The following is a 21,328-nucleotide window of genomic DNA, read 5'->3' as shown; positions in this document are numbered from 1 at the left end:
GGCTGGGGCGTGCATTGTGGAGATTTTTTCACGGGAGGGTTGTGGTCCTCTCAGGAATTACATACCAATTGCTGGGAACTCCTGGCAGGATCTTTCACAGTCCGGTGTTGATTGCGATACAAAATCCAGTCCTGTATCAACTTACAGATGGACAACGTCTCTGCCGTCAGATATATAAATCACCTAGGGGGCACTCAATTCAACGTCCTGTCAGACCTATCAACCAGCTTTTGGCAGTTCTGCCTTGACCTTCAGAAAGCGATCACCTTCCAGGACAGGAGAGCAATATGGCCGACTGCCAGTTCCGGCACTTCAGGGACTCCAGTCTTTAGAAACTCCACCCGGAGATTTTTGACAATCTCCAAGAGCGTTGGCCCTTTTTGCTTCCGTGTTGGACCACCAACTTTCCCGATTTTTCAGTTGGAGGCTGGATCCCCTGTCAACTGCCATGGATGCCTTTAAACAGAACTGGCAACTAGAGATGGCTAGGCCTTGCCCCTTTTCACAATGACCACCAGAGCCTTTACTCAGATCAAACACCAACGGGCAGATGTGGGACTGATCACCCCTGTCTGGAAAGCTCAAGCTTGGTTTCTGGAACTTTCTTAGGATTTTCCAATACCTCTTCCCCTGTTTCCGACGCTCCTCTTCAATTCATATTAGAAGATCCTAGCAGGATCACTTTTCCTTGTGGTGTGGAGGACTATATGGGGATGATCGTCGATCCCAGGTTTTTCGGCACACCATGAGGGCCTCTTATCCAAGGAATGTCTGAGGGCACCATCAAGCGACATATATTAGCTTTAAACAGATGGCATTGTTGGTGTCTGTGGCGGGATTGCAATCCCGTAGGTGCAGAGATATTGCAAGCTTTTACATTTTCACTGACCTGCTGAGGCATACCTACAAAGTCTAACACTAGGGTCATTGTGTGAGAAGATGGCCTAGCATATGCTGTCCACTATTCTAGTGGGCACCTTGCACCAGTCCAAACGACCCTTATTGATGGTAGGTTTAAAGACAACCTTTATAGAAAGCTATCCTAGTGGTAGCTGTGGAGAGCAGCCTTCAGGCTAAGTCTTGAAGGAATGTAAAGCAGCTTGATTTACTAGTCTATAATCTTTTGAATTACCAAATGAAAGGCGAACCACACAAGGTATATATAAAATATACCTGTATTTATTCTAAACACATCCCTCTAGTCTCTTTATGAGGCTAGAGGCAACAGTACACAAGTTAAACTTAAGTAGCACACAGTAAATTAGCACAGTATACGTTTTGCCCTAGGGTGCCTCACAAACCATATACTAAGAAAGTGGTATCAGTACCGCTGTGAACATAGAGACAAGGCCTAGGGCCTGTAGTACTGCTGGGGCAACCAGGAACCACCCAAGGTAGGGACGCAGGAGACCCACGGGGATGCGTGCAGTGTCTAAACACAGCAGCAAATCACCATTGACTTCTATGGAGAAAGTTGCAATTAGATTTTTAAATGATAAGGACACTTAGGAGTGGACTAGGAACAAACCCCTTCAGTACTGGCCAGTTCTAAAGTCAAGTCCCACGGGAGCACCGAAGTACTCGTGTTAACTCACCCAGGGAAGCCGGGCGCTTAGGTGTTTTTTTCGTGTCTGGTTTGGTTGTCGTTTCCTATGGAGAGCTGCAAAGAAGTGCTGCAGGCGACCAGATGAAAAGTGTCCGGATGGATCCAAGGGTGGGTCCAAGATCTGAAGAACCTGAAAGCAGAGGGGACAGAGTCTGGGTCACTTGCCAGTGACCAGGGAGGCAGTAAGAAGATGCCCACCGATGTCTGGTGATTTCAGGTGCAGGAGGTGAAGCTTGAATCTTCCTCAGCCACGAGGACCAGGAGGCATCGACGACAACCAGGAGGCGTTGATGACAACCAGGAGCTGGATTTGAGCTGTCCCACGTCAGTTGTCGAGTGTTGCAGCGTCGGTATCCGGATTGGACCCCACAAGCATTGGCAACAGCAACCTACGCAGAATGCAAAGATTGGCTTCGGAGCAGACCAGCAAGGTCTGAGGGACTCACCCTTTGGAGGGGAGTCAGGGCATATCTAGAGCAACCAGGGAAGCCCAAGAAACAAGAGTGACCTTCGTGGAGACCCACCAGTCATCAGACCAGGGGTTGCGAAGGGGCCTCAAGCAGAAATGCTAGAAGCGGGTCCACGGAACATTCGTGGGGTGTAGACTCACAATCTACAAAAAAAAGGTGCTCAGGGCTTGCACTCCCAAGTAGCCCAATGCACAACTTCAGGAAAGCTCGGGAAGTAGATGCACTAGCAAATGTGCACGGTGTCCAGGAGTTCCGGCCTCACGTCTCTCTTGATGGCTACAGGTCTCAGCTCTGCTGAGATATCGTGTCGTCCTCAGATGTCTGGAAGTCCGTGTCTTGTGTCGCAGAACAGGGGGGTCACTCCTTGACCCCAAGGGAGATCCTTCCGTCTTCTAGTCGAAATAGAATGTCAAAGTTCCAGGATATTTGTTGAAGAGTTTCATCCAGGGTTATCTAAAGTCCTAGGGACTGGGTTCCTATACTTATACTAAGTTTAGGGGTTGGACTAACTCTAAGGTCCCACCTATGGGAGGACCTGGGGAGGTGTTGGTTACACCCCTTCCCCTTTGTCCAGTTTACGCCAGAGCTGGGGCTGAGTGCCCCAGCAACCGGTTTGAACTGTGATATGCACAGAGACACCTTGTGTGCCCCAGGCACTGTCTGAAAAGCATTCTCTGAATGCACCCACCCTGCCCCAATACACTAAAGCCTGTCTGAGGAGGTGATTACACCTCCCTGGACAGGAAACCTATTGTCCAGGCCTACCCTGACGGAGTTTCGTCCAGAGGCAGGAGGTCAGACTCGTGTCTGTGGCTGCAGCATCCATTTTGTGATGCTGAGGCTCTGTTAAACTATTACCGGTCAGGTAAGTGTGTACATGTCTTCTCCCTCTAGAAGGGTGAAATTCTACCCCTGCCTCCAGGACTGGTGGTGGGGGGAGGATGGGGGGGGTCTCTGGGTAGGATTCCAAAGTGTTTGACAGCAAACACAATTTTTTTTTTGATGCAGCCATTCCAAAGTTAACATTTACCGCGAGGTTGTAATGCAGTTAAGAGTATATGGTATGGCTGATTCACAGAACAGCTATAAGGAAGGGATTTCGAAAGCTGCCGAGGGGCTCATCTCATGCTTGGGCACCCTCTCACACAAACCCAAGCACTCGGCCTTCAGGATTGTCATGGCCTGCCAAAGGAGTGACTTGTAGGTTTATATGTGTCTGTATGTGTCTGTATAGGTAGGTAGATATAGGTATACTATATCTAAGTAAGGGGTACAAGTACCACCTTACCCAGGCTGCAGTAGCAGATCTGTGGTGCATTTCTGGAAGGCTTCCCAGGGGTGGCATAATACATGCTTCAGCCCCTGGTAGGCCTCTGGGGTACCTATACCGTTTGTACCCAAGGTCCCATATACTAGGAACTCACAAGGATAACCCAGTAATCAATCTGAAGTGTACCTAATGTACATGCAATCAATTTAGAGAGGAAGCAGCTAGGCTGGGGTCCTGGTTAGAAGAGCCCCAGCCAGACAAAAGTCAATAAATCAGTGAAACACAGCAAAACGTAGGGATAACCATAGTAAGCAGATTCTACTCTCCTACACATTGAATACCCTGCTTTCCCGGATTCTCTCAAGTTGTACGTAGTGCATTCTCTCAAGGCCTTTAAACTGATGTCTGAGGAATTCCGGACGAGGGACCGCTTTTAATCAACCTCAGAAAAACTCATAAGGTAGTGTCCTCTCAGACCATAGCCTGTTGGTTGATGCAGTTAGCGGGGATATACCTTAAGATCCTTGGGGCACACTCTGCTCGTGGGGCAATGACATTTAAAGCCTTTCCTCCACGAACCCGCTTGAAAGGCATAATTAACATGGGCGATTGGTCCTCAGATTCGACCTTCAAAAGGTTGCATTTCAAGCCGGTGTTGGCTATGGCTCAGGCAGTGGTAAGTAAGTTTTAAACTAGCATAACCCTCGCCTCTGGTCCTGATCTATCTAGAATGAAAAATGTCCTAGCTATTGTAACAAAAAGTTTCAATTCTAATAAGTGTGAGAAAGTGAGTTTCTGTTGCAGTACCCCCCCCCCCACACACTTGTTGCCTGACACCTGATGCACTGTTCCTTGGTGTGCCCTGGGTCCCTGCCAATCAGGTACCCAAGGCCTGTGTTCCTTCCCTAAAAACTGTACTAAAGCCTAAACCCAATTGGCATCTCTGGCCACATGTCAGCCCCTAGTAAATGGTACCCTAAGTACCCAGGGCATTGTGACCAGAGAAGACCCATAAGGGCTGCAGCACTTATTGTGCCACCCTTAGGGGCCCTGTACCCTGACACACACACACTGCCTTTGCAGGCTGAGTGTCCTGGTGCAGAACTAAACAAAGAGTCGACATGGCACACATCCCTGTGTGCCATGCCCACAAACCCATTGCCCTGGCATACATCAGCCACCCCTCTAGCTGGGTGCCCTATGCCAGTGGTGTGGGCACAGGTACATGAGCCCTGTGCCCCTACAGTACCCAGGGCCATTCCTGGACACTAAGTGCAGGGATGCCATTAAGAGTATATGGTGCTGGGAGGTTGTCATTACGAACTCCACAGCACCATAATGGCTACACTGAAGGCTGACAAGTTTGATATCAAACTTCTCAGCCCCTTAAACCCACACTGATGCCAGTGTGGGTTTTAATGTAAAATGCACTACAGAGGGCACCTTAGAGATGCCCCCTGCAACCTAAACCTACAATCCACGTCTTGTCTGAGAGGCTGCCTAGGCTGCCACACAGCAGACATGTTGCTGGACCCCTGGGTGGAGAGCTCCCACTCTCCTGGGCCTGCAACAATGCACATCCTGGGACGAGGTGCCAAGCCTCCTCCCCCAGGATGGGCAGGGGAAGCTTCAAAGGCATTCCGCTTTTGTGAGCTTCTCCAGACCACGTGCTGTACTCCGCAATTGGCCCTCACCAGTTCTGGCCCCCACTCTGGCGGGAAGACTGGCGGGAAATCCTACGTCAGAAAGGGGGGTGTGCCAGCCTGTGCCAACCCCACCCCTCAGATGGGAGAGGCGAGGTGAAGCACGACCCCGGGCTCCGGCCATCTTGAAGATGGGGAGCCCTGCCCAATCACAGCCAGGCTCCTGCCCCCCCCTCCCACAGTAGAGAAGGAGGCTAGGGGGTGTACCCACCCCAGGACAGGGACTCATTGGTCCCTGCCCTTGCCCTACCTGTAACGCCCCTAAATTCAGTGTTTAGGGGCACCCTGAACCCTTTTCCTGATATCCAGATTACGAAACAAGAAAGAAGGTCAAGGAACACGAAGACCTGCTGTGCAGCTGCTAAAAAGAGGAAGACACCAACTGATTTGGCCCCAGCCCTACCGAACTTTTAACCCTCAAAACTGCTCCTGTTAAACCCCGGCGTCTCCAGTGGTCAGCAACCTCAAAAACCCCGGAGGACCTGACTGCCTTGTGACTCTGACTACCTGGGTCTCTCATGAGCAGTGGTACTGCTCAAAGCAAGTAACGAGCCCTGGCATCAGCCCGGAACCGCAAGCCCTGCACACTCTGCACCCGCCAAGCCTGGCTTGTGCTGGACTGAATCAAGACCCTGAGGACGTCCCTCCGGCGATTCTGACCTGGAATCCAGTAACAAGGACTCTCCTCGACGACGCCTACAGCCTCAGGACAAAGAACCCCTCCGACTGCAACCAGCAGGGGGTAAGATTTCCCAACCTCAAAAGCCACCCCGGCGCCCCACATCCCTGTGTGCCCAACTCCTGGGTGCCTACCTATCCTCCAAGATCCCAACTTACCCCTCGAAGTGTTGGTCGCTCCAGAAGATCCTCCGTCCCCGAGCTGCAGCCTTTGTTCCCTTTTCATTATCTCCATTGAATAACATTGAGCGCCCGACGGCTCAAAAGCACCCTGCAACCAGCCGCCCGAGTGCCCCTGGCAGTGCAACCTGTACCCTATTCTACTTCCCCATCTGCCCGGAGCAGGTGACCAGGAGCTCAGCTCCAACAGCCGCGTGGCCTGCTAGCCAGCAGCCACCAACCGAAGGCCCCTTGCCTCTCGTTGGATAACATTGGGCCTAACTACCTCTGCATCCGGCTGCCCCTGTGCCACTAAGGGTGTACCAACTGTACCTACCTGACCCTGGGGGACCCCTGAGTCTATGCCCAGAACCTTAACTTCACCAGTCGAGTACTCACCTGAAAACCGATGACTCACTTTCCTGCCATAGGATAACATTGACTGGTTTGACTCGAAAAATTTTCTAAGTGTGAAGTTTGGAAACTTTAAAATATTCATCTAAAATCAGCCGAATAACGAATTTTGAATTACTCACCTGTGATCAGGAGAGAAGCCAGTACTGTACCTTGTAGCCCAGTACTGAAACGCAAAAGTATTCACAACCGTGTTTGCTAGTAATCTAAATTTCTTCTGTATGAAACCATTGACTGTTTTTCTGTGAAATGTCTTCTGTCTAACTTTTGAAAATTACAAATATTGCTTAAAAATCGTACCAACTACTAAAACGTAATTACTTACCTGTCTTAGGTAGAGACCCCGGTGCTGAACCTAGGAGTCCAGTACTGGATTACAAAAGTAACGAGAACCTACTTTACCTGTGCTTTGAATTTCCTTCCACTGGATAACATTGCTAGTTTTTCACTGAAAAGTTTCTAAGTGTCAACTTTTAAAATACCTTTATATTCTTTAAAAATCATTGCAATAACTAAAACGTTTTTACTAAACTGTTTTCAGCTTAGACCCCAGGACTGAATCTAGGATCCAGTCCTGAAGTTACAAAAGTAATCAGCTGCATTTATGTAGAAGAACCCATTGAGCTCAATGTTAAATTGTGTTTAGAATTGTGTTGCCTACTGCAACAATTGTACCTATTGTATTTACAAAGTTTATTGCCTCTTTGCGAAGTAATTACATGAGAGTACTCATAGCGAGAAAAGTATATTTTGATACCTGTTGGTTCTAAAAATAAAGCAACTCTATCTTTGGATATAAAAACAATTGGCCTAGAGTTCAGTTCTTGAGTGTGTGAAACATTTTGCTGACTGAGTGTGTACAACAAATGCTTTACACTATCCTCTGGTACTGCCTTACTGCTCGACCAAGCTACCACTTTAGAGAGTAAGGTCAGACCTGACTTTAACCTCTGTTATACCTCTGGGGATTGTGGACTCTATACACACTGTACCTTACTTTGGTCCAGTACATATAGAGCCACTTTCTCACAATAAGGACTCGGAGTTGAGAATTATCCCACCCAAGGATTATGCATCCTGAAAGCCCTCCTCGTGACTAGTAATAAAGACTTTGATCCTCTGATATAAAGTAGACAGTGGTACTAACCCAAGGATCAGGTCTAATGCATACAATATGTTTTGTTAGATCTGCAGATAATAATTGACAGATTGATAGTCTTCTAAATCTAGTAGAGGTTTAGACGTCTGATATCGTCTTTTCATTCTTAGGAACTGAGAATAGGAAATCAGATTATGAGAACCAGCTGTGGCATGACTTGTGCGACAAGAGGCGAAGGACTACGTTGGAAATACTAGCCTCTGATTGAACACCTACAGCATTGTGGGACTCTTGGACATCATTTGTTTTTACAATTCTCAGTGTTCCATGGGAAATGTAGTTTGTTTACAGAATAAAACATGACTGCTATTCAATAAAGCGCACAAAGATAAAGCATAATCCTCGCCTTCAAGTCCTTAATAAAATTTAAACTTTCTGTTATGATAGATAACTAGGAAATTTGTTATTCTCCTTGGCTGTCACATTTCATGATTCAGAGATGGAAGCTAGAGAGAAAACTGAATGCACTCCAACTAAGCCGTGTTTCTGTTTAAATCGTTTTTGGGCGGTTATTCATCTAGCAGCTGCCTTGATAACATGATTTTTTGGGCAAATATAAGAATCTCCTGTTTCGATGTTTGCACGTCAAATTTAGGATTCAATCTCAATAGAGGTGCTTGCACTTTGAAAAATCTAAATCACACACTAGAAGTATAAGGACAGTCTAGTTGCGTGTAAATCCAATGCAGTGGTCAAAAAACTTCCAGGTGAATAATATGCAGAGGAGAGCAAACTTTCAACAAATATGTATGTCCAGCATTTTCGCATAGTAGTGTATCACATCAGTTATTGACCTGGGCTTCTTGTTTTAAGATTACTTGAATATTCCGTATAGGACCTAAAGAACCTCCTCGATATGTTGTCTCCTTTCCTCTAAAAGAAAATTATAATTGTGAAACTCTTGTAAAACGGCAATGCACTTTCACTCTCATGCCTGCATTGCATGGTCTATTTTCATAATTACGAGGTTATGAAACTTCACCAAGCTTTCACTTTGCTGTTGCAACAGCTCAACCGCACCCTTTTTTTTGTGTCTGAGCTTTTCATTAGATGAGGAAATCCATCCCCATGTAGGCTTCGACTTTCTCCCCGTTTTGCATTACTGCTATTCTTTTTTTCCTTCCTTGAAAGTCGAGTCCGAAACATTGCCATTGGTTTTAACCCAGACTCTGCACCCCACTTGCCACAGAACTTATTTTTCGTCATTTTGACGGGTGTAACTTTTCTTCAGAGGCACTAGATAGGTCCTCGCTCAAACGCTGTTGCGCATTTAAATGTAGTACTGGTGTCGAGGGAAGCCTGTTTTCCTGATGGCTGAGAGGGTGGAGAATAACTTCATAGCAAGTTTAGAAAAATATGAGCAATTTGGTCCTGCAGAGGAAATTAAATGCTCTTCTCAGGTCTTCACTTGCAAAGGATAATGGAGAAAACATGCAGCTGGGGAAATAACGATCATGAAGTGGGAGGTAGAGCAATTCGGTGACGTCACTTTGAGCATTATTTGCATCATATGCTTTGTAGCAGCTCTCCGCCATTTTGTGTGTAGAATTACTGGCTCCATAAAATTCATGAATGGTTGTATGATGTTACAACGAATTCCGTTGCAACGCATGCCTTTACCAGGCATACGTTAAAACGCGAATTCCTTCCCCACGCATATTCTTTACCACGAAAATTCCTTTAACACGCACACTTTTAAACCGATTTTCGTTGTGAAACTATGGATGTTAGTGGCATTTTTATGTTAAAGGATATTTTCTATCACTGTTAATTAACCCTTATATATTTCCCCTGCGAAAACACCCCCTCATTCCTCCTTACCTCTCCACTCCAAGCCCTTCCGAGGTGACGTTTCACGTCGTTAAGAGGAAACGGAAGTGTCTTTCCGTTACCCCTAACGACGCCGATTGCCTCCACATTTTTTCTCTTCAGTTCCTTCATCTTACGGAATCACGTGATTCTTTTTTGGGGGGGTGGAGATCCCCCCCCCCCCCCGCCCCCTTTATTTAACCCACATTGGTTTTTTTTGGGGGGGGGAGATCCTCCAAGGCCCCTTTTTTTTGTAACCTTTTGCACACATGCCGTTACTACGTATCTCGTAGTAAAGTTATGCGTGGTAAAGGCTTTTCGTTGTAATCACGCATGCGTTGTAATGCATGCGTGGTTATGGTTACTCGTGGAAACGGCTGCCTTGTAGTGGCCGTTTCCCGATCTAACCAGAGTAATAAATCTGCAGTGTCTTGAGCTTGAGTTTTATCTAGGGCCACTGGATTTAATCCGTAGTGGAACAATAAAAGCAGCTCAATGTGGCACGTTCTGTGGCGTTATTATTTATATGTTTTGCAGTTTAATACGCGTACAGGGTGGCTAAAAGATTCACTGCATCAGCGTCACTTTAAAACCTGAATACAGCAATAAACAATTGAATGGTGGCCATGACACTTGAGGGTACCATGCGCAGAGATTTCTTTTCAGTAACTTGTAATCTGTTTGAGCTGGAAAAATGTCCAAATTACGCAGGTGTCTGTTGATTATGTGGCAAGGGCATTCAATCCATAATTATGGGCAAAAGGCCCTATCAACAGAATTGTATTTGTATGTATTTGTATTTCGATTTATATAGCGCACTAATCACCCAGGGGTCTCAAGGCGCTTGCTTAGGGAACCCGTCCTGGTATTCCCCTGTGAGATACCCCGGCAGGGTATTCACAAGGTGAAAGCCAGGCATCCCGCCGCGAGGGGCCGTAGTGGAGATTAAGCAAGCTATTGCCCAGAGTCGCAGAGTGTGACCCCGTGAGTCGAGTAGGCACCGGAGCGAGAATTGTCGAGTCCGTGGAATTTTTGAGCCCGAGACCCGCCGAGGCGGGGAATCGAACCCTGGTCCACGGTTGATCTCAGCTTCCGGGTCTGCCGCCTCTGACCACTGAGCCACGCTTCTCCTCTTGCAATGGCCTTGGAAATACATAACAATGGAGTAGGGTCTGGAGGTTAACATTCAGAAGAAAGAAGGTGTGTGTGTGAGGTAACGGTGAGGATGAGGTCAAAGGAGCTACGTTCAAATGCACATAGAAGCCCTGTCATGGTCAGGGCCAAGATGGGAGCCGAGCGAGTTGCATATTAGAGAGCAATCTCGGCAAGATTGCCTTTCCTTGATTATCTTGTGGATATTAGAAGACACATTCACCCACAGGGTAATGTATGAAGGGTAAATCCCTGTGTGAGGTACAATGCCACTCAGAGTGCCCCAAGAGTTTGGAGAGGTGGCTGAATGAGCGACATTCTGCTGTGACCAGTGAGGTGAAGACGTTCCACAGATGGGAGCGCCTCTGTGCTGAACCATAGAGGAGCTCATGGCCTTTAGGCTGCACTGGAATGCATGCCCTAAGCAGTCTGGGGATGTGGAAAGCGAGTGCGCCGTTGCAGTGACCCACAATGTGAGACCACACTAGAGAATGAAGTGCAGAACGGCCCCTGCATGAGGACTGGGGGGGGAGGGAACATGGGCTGGAATTTGCATTGGATCATAGGCTTGAAAGTGGTTAAGGGTCCTGGACTGCAGAGCCAACGATAAAGTTGGATTGCCCATATTGATTGTACTATGCATACTGGCATGCTGAGGTAGGGTCTGGGGGACATACAGGCGCTGCATAGCTTTTCGCCTTATTGAGGCCCCGTGGGTGGGCATACCTACCACGACCAAGCAATTAAACCTGATAAGAGAGAAGGAAGAGCAACTTAGAATTAAATGCTAGGGGGTATGCATATAAACTCCTTTTTATCTGTTGTGGGATGAGGTTTTTGAGTTTTGTTTGGTTCCTGCAATGTTGGTAAATACCTTTAGGCTCTAAATATTGCTGAGGCTGGAGTGGTGTCTGGCCACCTGACAAGCTCCTAAAACCTAAGGTGCAAGCTTCCCTATGCGTAATTGTGTTAAAGTGGATGACTGGTGACTTTAAATGAGTACACTACCAGAATGATGTCTCCTATGATGATAAAGTGGGAAGCACTTTGGCTGTCCATGCCGAGGAGCAGTGTTTGGGATAATCTATGGCCTGTTACTTTGGTAAAGTCAAAGAGCACCAAAGGTGGGAACTGAATGGGACTAATGTCGCTGCCAAGCTTCATCAGCACTGAGCAAAATATCCATGTTCACTAATATGGAACGAATGCTCCAAAAGCACAAGGACGTTCGATACGATTTTACTGGTGATATTAGATGTTAAATGTACCTTAGAACCCAAAATAGATGCCCTAGCACTATACAATGAACTTTTAAAAATAGATCATAGGTAGCTCATGGAAGGGGAGACAACCAATAAGTCTACCCTGGCGACATTGAGGCCCTCTGTGAAAGACAGGCAGGCTCAGCTCAAGGATCTGCACAACAAAGTGTGTATCCTCAAGTTAAAAGATGGAAGACGCTGAAGGGAGATCGCAGCAGAACAATGTATGCATTATAGGCCTGCCTGAGATAATCAAGGGTAACATGATGGAAGTATTCCTTGAAGACTGGTTACCAAATGTGATGTTGAAAAGTAGGAAATCAAATTTCTTTTCGGTGGAAGAAATGCACAAAATAGAGAATAGAATGCGCTTTCCCGATGCCCCAACCAGACAAGTCAAAGTGAGACTTTTCAATTATGGCAGCAGAAATATTGTCCTCCGTGTTTGGAGGTGTAGGGGCCAATGGTCTGTAGCGAATAATAAAGAGAATATATTCCCTGACTGTAATATGGCAGCCCAGAAGTGACGTGAATCATTCTTATAAGTAAAATAGAATTTGTGCAAGTTGAACCTTCAAGCCTCCCATGTTCCTCCCCTAACTCAGAGTGCTAGATGGAGACAGGACTTTTTAGGTCTTGCCTACGCAGTGCACATGCACTGCATAGGAGGGCCGTTAGCCTTCGCTCTGCTCATTTTCAAGCACACACTCGTGGCGGCATCCCCCTTGCAGGAGAGAGCAGGGGCGCACCTCGAGCACGAGTGCAGCGCTTAAAAATGAGCAGATTGCTCTCATAAGTGCGTAAGCACCACTCGCTGGCTCACAACCTCTCCGCTTCATCATCTACAGGCGGGGGCCGCGCTTGTTATTCAAGCAGATAAGCAGTGTTTCTTATTGACCTACTGTCCGAAATAAAATGTACGACAGTGAGCCTTGGGGGGCTCTTTCCTCACTGCGACCTGAGTTCCATGGCATTCCGAGGGTTCCTGCAACTAGTGTTCCGTGTGTGAACATGGAAGACGTACTTTCCCTCGCCTGGATTGGCTGGATGGCTCTTTAGTATTCCGACTTAGCAGCAGCGGCGACCCGTCTGATCTTGTTGGGGAGGTCCATCTACTTCGAAGAAGTAGCAACACAACAGAGACCCGAATGTTAAATGTCTTGAAAACTAGATGTTTTCTATTTCTGTAATTGTGAAATGAGAAAATTTGTTTGAACACTCAGTCTTTTAATGAGAGTATAATGTAAATTTGATAATTTAGCCCATATCCAATCCCGCTACCTTTTGTGCTCCTGTGGCAATATATGTGTTGTTTTTCTTTTCCCGCAGGGTACAACGTAAATTAGGGGGACCAGGCGTCCCGGATTTGTCAGGACAGTCGCAGCTTTTCACCAGCTGTCCCGGCGGATTTCGGGAAATGTATGGCTTATGTCCCGATTTTTAGCAAGGGTCGAGTGAAAACGGTGGGAAGTGCATTTTTACGTTTTCCAAAGCTTGGATAGGTAGCAGCAGTTGTAAGGAAGCAATTTAATTCATGGGCTTGATACTAGCTTTAAAAATGTGTTTAAAATGTTCTTTACTGTCTCTTCTGTTTTTCTATGCATGAGCGCTATCCTTCTGTACCCTCGTTTGCAGTAAAATTGTAGTCCTTCCTATTGCAAATACCAGTCGGATCTCAAGAAGTTAATTACGGTTTCTCTTTCTTTACCCATATCCAGTAGTTTAAGTGCATGAAAAAATTATGAGTACTCTGATCCATAGTGCCATTGGGCGGAGTCAGTGTAGGTAGCAGGAGGGTCAAAGGTTTGGCTAACAAGAGCAAAACAAATCTGTAACTATGGGGCATATTTACAAGGAAATATTGAGCGTAGCATGTGGCAAATTTCTCAGCACTCCGCCATCCCCAACAAGCATTTGCAATGCAATAGGTCTTGCAGTTGTGAGAGTTTGAGCTATTGGCATTGTAAATGGCAATGCCTTTTATTTACGTGTTGGTTTTTAAAACATAAATAAAAGGCATTGTAATTTACAATGCCAATAGCTTAAACTCGCGCAAATGCAAGACCTATTGCATTGCAAATGCTCGTTGTTTTTTGTTTTGCAACTCCTGCAGCAGTCTGTTCGTGGCTGGAACCAAAAGGAGAAACTGCTGCTTGTGTATAGGCAAGATTGTGATGAGGGATGGGAGTTCTAGTTTTAATGTTATTAAACCAATGAGTTTCCAGGCAGAGTACAGTCACGAACTGGCAGGGAGAGGCAAAATGACAGACATAGGTACTGCAGAAGGTTTGAGCTAGTTTCACATGAGTTACATGGCAAGGAATGTTAGACTACCCAAACAATATACAATATCCTAACATGGAATGTAGGAGCCATAGACAGCCCCACAAAAAGATAACATGCCCACCTTAAGCGCTATCACGTATACTTCGCATGTCTCCATGAAACACATAGCATAGCTGCGGGATGACAATGGGAGCCACTTGATGTGCCCTTAGGGCTGCTTATCTGGGTGGTGCCTGGAGTTCCCAATCTACCAGAATTGATCCAGAGGCCAGGTACATGGTCGTTGAGGGAGTGCTGGATGGTGAATTGCTTGCTCTCATGGCTGTATATATTCCTCTCATGTAGATTTTGGCTCGTTCTTGAACAGTTTCATCATCCCTTATAGGTAATCCACCAACAGCATGTATATTGAGAGATGGTTAATTTTAACTGTGTTCCACATAAAGAGAAGGACAGAACCATGCTTCTGGTTTAATTTCTATTGCCAGAGCATCTCATTTCGGGTCTGTGGTGGATTTAACCTCTGATATCACCTGTAAAATCATGTCTAACTTCCTGGTTTTATTGGAGCATCATTGGCTGCCTCCCATCACCTCTGGAAATGGGCAGCTAACAACTACGTCAAAGACGCAGGTAGGTTGATACACCTGAAAGCATGTGAGCTCTCTTTCTACCCTGGGTTACATGCTCTTTATACCAGAATATATATTGTTTATTATATTAATGAGGCAGGAAAGCACATGAATGATCCGGAGTATGTGGGTCGTACCCTTTCTGATCATAGCCCACTCAGACTCACACTGTTATGGGGAAACTTACCCACAGATACCTACTTGGAAACTTCCCAAGGAGGCCACGGAGGACTCTGTATTCTGAGCCACTATAGGGAAAACGTAGAACAATTATTTCAAGAAAGATACAGGGTTGGCAATGGATGCCACAACGGAGTGGAAGGCTTTCAGCATTATAAAACAGGGACTTTGCATAAGGATAGCGTGTGTGCTTAAAAAGATGCTGATGCAAGCGTTGCAAACCATAAAAGAGTGTATTAGAGACCTTGAAGTTTAGTTGCGGCAGATACACAAGTTAGGCAATTACTTACAAAAGCAGGCCTGTTGAGCAACTTGAGCGTGTAAATTAACAAAGAGTATGTGGGTGTGCAGCGTGTTGAAAGTTACAGTGCAGGCAACATGCTTGCAGGCTTCCTGCAATCTGATACTACTAGGATCCCGAAAGGAGTTTTACGTAATCCCAGAGGTCTGATTGTCCGCACTCAAGTCTATATTAACAAAGTATTTAAAGATTGTTATAGGCACCTATACACTCTCCTATTAGGGAAGGAGGTAACCTCTCCTAGGGAACTCCCAGATAAGGTGACCTTACCCTCAATTAACGTGGTACAACATCGAGCACTTGAGAAACCAGTTTTGTTAAAAGAAATATTAGCCTTAAACAAGATATCTACCGTTAACCTCTGACACGGATAGGCTAACCATAGATTCTTACACAGAATATAGCTTGCAACTCACACCTTGTTTGCTCCAGGTGTATGGGGCAGTTCGAAAGAATGACAGGTTACCACCCTCCATGAAGCAAGACATTTTTGTGGTTCTGCAAAAACAGGGCAGTGATCGCCCAAACTTCAATACCTATTGCCTTATGTCATTACTTAATCTGGACTATAAAGCATTGGGTAAAGTGCTAGCTAATCGCCTAATACCAATTGTGCAAATTGTGATACATCCAGATCAGTGTGGAATTCTTCCAGATAGGAATACCTTTCTCAGTCTGATGCAGGGATGAATTGGACCAAGAGGCAAGACGCTGAGTGGTGGGTGGCTTCTCTTGACATAGGAAAGGTCTTTGATACACGGAGTCGCCTATGTAATGGTGGTGCAACGCTGCTTGGGAATGGGTCCCATTTTTGGGATGGATCTGGCTGTTGTACTCTGACCCAGTAGCAACAGTTTGCACTGGCAGGGTAAAATCGCAACCCTTTCTCATTGGAAGGAGTTGTTTAATGTCCAAGGCTGATGCTATGTTGTATCTTTATATGCAGATGACCCATGGGCACTGTTATTGCTGGAGGTGCCAAATAACTGTTGGGTGAGGATGGCCTAGGGCTTCTGGAAGATGTATGTTCAAGTTCTAGCAAATCCCCTGGAGGATGCATGACAGAGGCACGCATGGTTAAACCACACGTGCCTCTACCACTCAGCTCCAACCGCATATGTGTCTTAACCAAGCATTTCTACACCATGCATGCTTTTACCATGCAATTTCGTTGTAACATTATGAATGGTAAGGGGGTGATGCATGGTTAAGATCGCCACTGCCCGACCCCCTCCCCTGCCCTATGCCCTAAAATTCTAACCCCCTACCTCACCCCCCCACCCTGAGGCCTAAAACCAGCCCTGCCCTTAAAACTACCCCTTCTCCTCCCACTGCTCTAAGGCCAAAAACCAAGTCCCTACCATAAACTACCCCGTGCTGAGCCCTAAAACTTACCCCTGTGTTGTCCATAAAACTACCAGACCCCTTCCACTGCCCTAAGGCCTAAAACACTACCTCCAATTACAAAAACGACCCCGATCCTACCCACCCGAGCCTTACAACTGCTTCCCACTCCTAACAACACCGCCCAGCCCATAAAATGACCCCCCCAAACCGTAAAAACCTGCCCCTACCCAAAAGTACCCCAAACCCCCCACTCTGAGCTCTAAAAGCAATCCCCACCTGCTAAAAACTACCCCCAACCCGGCTCCAGCCCTACTTACCTATCTGCATCCGGAGCTTCCTGTTCTGATGCTTCCTTTTCTTCTTCCCTCCTGAACACTAGACTGCTATCTGCCTTAACCACGCTTATGTGTGGGTAAGGCAGAAGCGTTGCTCAGGCAAGCATGGTTGCGCTTGCGTTGTTTCCGCATGCGTAGCTCTGCCCAAGTTGTTCGTCCGTTCCCCTCCTCTGCCGTATGCACGAGAGCTACTTTTGTGGTAACTTTCCAGTCGTGCGATGCTGGCTGTCCACATCGAGCCATGGCCTTTGACTGAGGCTGGAATACAGATGTGGGTTGATGTCATTGATGGTGGACTACTAAGACCTTTCAATAACCTGATGTAGGTGTACACCATAAGCTCAGGATATTTCATACTGTACGGTGACATGATACAATAACTGATTAAGGAGTGGGATACTACACAGGAGGTACCCAACACCTCTTTGGCATAGAGGGTGCTTCTGATGGCTACAAGACGAAGGCGGTCACAAGTTTATATAAAGGATTACTACAACAGAGTGATAGCTAGGCAGTTTGGGTCACTAAAGAACAAATGGGACCAGTGCTTGATCCTGGAGTTACCTGTTGAGTAAGGGTCCATATCCGCGAGTTATGTGAAACTGTTCTTCAGGAATTCCAGGTTGAAATGCATGCAATTTAATTATCTACTTCATACATACCTGACATTGAAGCACATGGAGCATATTTTCCCTGGAACATCCAACATGTCCCAAATGTGCAGGGACAGATGCTGATTTTGACCACATGTTGTGGACGTTTCCCTTAATTTCCAGTTTTGTAGATGAGGTCCTGGAGTGTGCATCAGAATTAAATAGTGGACTCGCACCAAAGGAGGTGACCAGTTTCTTTTTAAGACTTATGGTACGTACAAAAAAATAAATACGTGTTGCATCACTGATTTAGCATATGTACTTGCTAAAAGACTCCTTGCTATGGGCTGGGAAGGTACCAACTACTCCACTGATATTGACTGGCCGAGAGCCTTGAAGAACTGGGTGCATGCGGAAATAGATGCACTGTTGAACCCCCAATTCCAGTCGGAAGGGCTCGAGATTCCGACAGCGACAGTAGGATGATTTTTTGGGGAAAAGATGGTAGATAAATCGGATACACGCCCTCCATGAAAGGTAAAGCAGAGCACATACTTGGTTGGGCCCACTCTGAGAAGCTGTTACACTGAACTAGATGTATCAGTCTGGAATGCTTACTTTATGTAGGTTCAGGTCATAGTAGCATACCTGTACCGAAGTAAAGTGGTCTGCTTCACCTATCGTGAGAAATCAAGATGGTAGATGTCTGAACTTTGATTCACTGTTTATTGTAAATTAATGATACCATTTAAGATGAAAGCAATCAAGATGTTGGTATTGTGCACCTGAATGCCATGAAACTGTACCATCTAAAGACGGTAGCTACTCATATGTTGTAAAGTGATGTACGCAGAAATGTAAAACGTAGTAGAAATCTGGGGGTGGAGGAGGGGGAATGTGGGCGAGACCAGGCCTGTTACCTTTTATTGGAAGTGCAGGTTGTAGGATATCGCGTCTTCCTTCGGAACGGGAGAGCGCAAATGAAGGCTTTCTAGATTCTAACTTTTACCTTATTTACTTTTAGCCAGTAACCATGAAAGTGCGGCAAAATGCTTGTCAACTCATTTAGCAGAATGGGAAGGTGGGGTTTGCCATTTAGTGTGTGGGAAATTTCCGTTGATATTTTGTAATAGGGTGTCTTTTCTGTGCAGCTCCTACAGTGGCAAAATCTTCAGAGCAACCTTCGCTATTCTGGCTGCGGCAGTCTTTACACCTTTGGTTGCAGCTATAGTTCTACTCGAGAGCCCAATAGAGCCACAGGTGATAAGGTAAGCACGGAGAGGTACCAACTGACACACAACTGCCACATTTTGGGGTTGACTTTGTGTGACACTTGTATGTTTTCGGAGTATTTGTGTGACATTTCAATGCCTTATGTGTGACACTTTGAGTGACTCTTCAGCCCGAGTAGTCCTAAGCAGTTATGCTAGTACACATAGATTGGTATTAGAAGTGACTGGGCATGTAATGGTCTGTCAAACAAGCAGACGCTAGAAAGCTATAGCATGAGTTGTCTGTGACTAAACCTATTTTACCGCTAAGACCCTGCCACACACACTTGCAACTTGCTGTATTTGAAATGTGGCTACTAAGTCTAGGATCGATTTGCGAGCAGCAAAGATTCTGTAAATTGTTACTTGGTCCAGCTGAAGAGAACCCAGACTGCAATTCACAGAATGCATTATGTCTTTGAAATGATTGCTCTAGGCCAGCGTTTCCAAACTGGGTCAAAATTCGATTTTTGGTGGGTAGAGAAAGTCCTGGTAAGCAATATGTGACATGATTAGCCTTGTTTATGCATCAGTGCGAAGGTACTGAACTAATTCCCCAAGTCCATTTTTAAAACCAACCCTCACAAGTATTCCTAATCAAGACCCCGGGTGAACCTTCCAATATTTGTTGCTGCTGTTTGTTTTTACTTCACAGTCATTTCAACAGAGAACGTGCTCACTTTACATGATCATACATAACCATACCATTTCTGTATGACTTTCACATATAAAACGAGAAATATGAACGTGACCTAATGGCAAGAGCTGCCACCTTTTGGATCTAAGGAACCAGGTGATAGTACCAGCATTGGCGCTACATCCTTTGGTTCTGGGCAGATCTTTTAATTTCCCATGCTTAAAATAACATGGATCTGAACTCTTGTAATGTAATCTGGTGCCCATGTAAAACACTTCAATGCCCTTGTGCAGTGTTTGCGCTTGATACAATGTTAAATATATATGAAGCCAATGACCTCAAGGATCCCATCCTTACTGCTCCTGGGTATTTGGACTGCGGACCTCTGCTGGGGGAATCTCTGATGTTACTCGCAAGTCTGTTGCTTTAGACTCTTTAGTATGTGAACCTGAACCCTTACCCAAGAAGCAAAAAAAAAAAAAAAGTTACCTGAGCATAAAATTTACAGCAGGTTCAGATACCCATATTGTGATGAATAACCCTGTGACAGCAAGGTTAGGGAAAAAGCATCTATTTCGACCTAATTTTCTGATAAGCTCAAGGGCATGATTGAATGCTGTCTGTACACCCCTCAATTAGATTGCCTGTATGTTACTGAAAGGTAAACTGCCAGACTTGTAGCCTTGACCTGAGAAAGAAGCCCCAGCCCCATGCCAGCTCGTAGTCGTTTCCATACACACGCCATTGACCAGGGGATGAGGGGCCAATGCCCATACCACAGCCTGAGCTCTTCTACATTGCTTAGGGTTCCAGGGAATGAATTAATGAGCAGACATTTCAAGCCGGCCTACTGCCCATTTCTTGTAATTATGGCCAGTGTTCACATTTTTCCTATAAACACTCTTGAATTGACTATCCAGCTAAAGAATAAAACCTGCCATTGACTTACTGAGAATACACATTTTAACATTGCTGTCTTTGACAACATTTTAAGAAAGGTGGCCTAGCTGAGCACTTCACCGAAGATTCAAGAGCAATTGTGTAGTTATAAATTTCAAATACCCTCAGATGACTAGAAGTCTCCTCCCACAAGGGGGTACCAGAATGTGTACAAAAAAGCATTAATTTATTAGAATTGAGTTTTTTTAAAATAACAATTTGCAGCGAAACAGTTTATCCAAACCTATACGTCTAAGAATCCAGCCCATGTTTTCATACCTGAATCCTCTCCCCACCCAAAATTGTTTGATTTGGATCAATTAGACTAACTCAAATGTGAGAGGAAATATTTTTTATAAGTAAATGCATCTTTATTGCTTGATTAGTAAATACCATTGCAATATGATGTACAATAAAACACAAAATCGAACCATCATCATGACTGCATAACAGTAAAATCAGTTAAAACTTATTTAGAATTGTAATTACACATATTGAATCAGACTTAGGGGGTTTTGAGGGTGTTCCCTTTACTGCCAGAGAGCTGGAAAGTGTAATTAAACCATTGGTGCCTCTAAAAGCAGCAGGGCCCGATGGGATACCTGGTGACCTGTTACGGGCTAACCCCAAGGAGTGGGGGAAGCTGATTTCATCACTGCTTAACGCCATTACTGAAGGTGCGCCTGTACCAGAATCATGGAAGGGGGCGGAGGTTGTCCCGATATTCAAAAAGGGGTGTCGGGACAACCCAGCCAATTACAGGCCAATAAGTCTCATTGACTCCGCCCAAAAAGTGGCCGGGAAGGCAATTTTGGGCAGGATCCTCCAGTGGGTGGACGAAAACAAGATACTTTCGGACCTCCAAGCTGGATTTAGTTCTGGAACTGGGACTATAGAACAGGCCTTCAGACTGGCTCTCTTGTATTGGAAGGTGGTGGTGCTAGGCAAGGGCAGTCTCTATTTGGCCTTTATAGACCTGAAGACTGCCTTTGACCTAGTACCAAGGGAGGAGCTGTGGAAGGTTTTGTCTGAGCTGGGGATGCCTCCTTATATTTTATCCCTCCTTGTGAAACTACACACTGGTAATTTTGCGCAGATACGTTGGGGCACAAACGGCGAAAAGAC

The 21,328-nt window shown here is 45.8% G+C and overlaps 1 protein-coding gene across 1 annotated transcript in view; it reads left to right on the top strand.

Annotated features, from left to right (window-relative positions):
• The window catches only part of APMAP (adipocyte plasma membrane associated protein), a 379,103-nt gene that overhangs the window by 70,650 nt on the left and 287,125 nt on the right, over positions 1 to 21,328 (top strand). The window contains exon 2 of the mRNA XM_078649066.1: positions 18,508 to 18,624. Within this exon, the coding sequence (XP_078505192.1) occupies positions 18,508 to 18,624 (117 nt within the window). The remainder of the gene's footprint in view (positions 1 to 18,507; positions 18,625 to 21,328) is intronic.

This window comes from Lissotriton helveticus, chromosome 6 (assembly GCF_964261635.1).
Source record: "Lissotriton helveticus chromosome 6, aLisHel1.1, whole genome shotgun sequence".
In the NCBI taxonomy this organism is placed as follows: Eukaryota; Metazoa; Chordata; class Amphibia; order Caudata; family Salamandridae; genus Lissotriton; species Lissotriton helveticus.
Note: the sequence above shows the minus strand (reverse complement) of the source record. Positions and strands in the feature narration are given on the sequence as shown.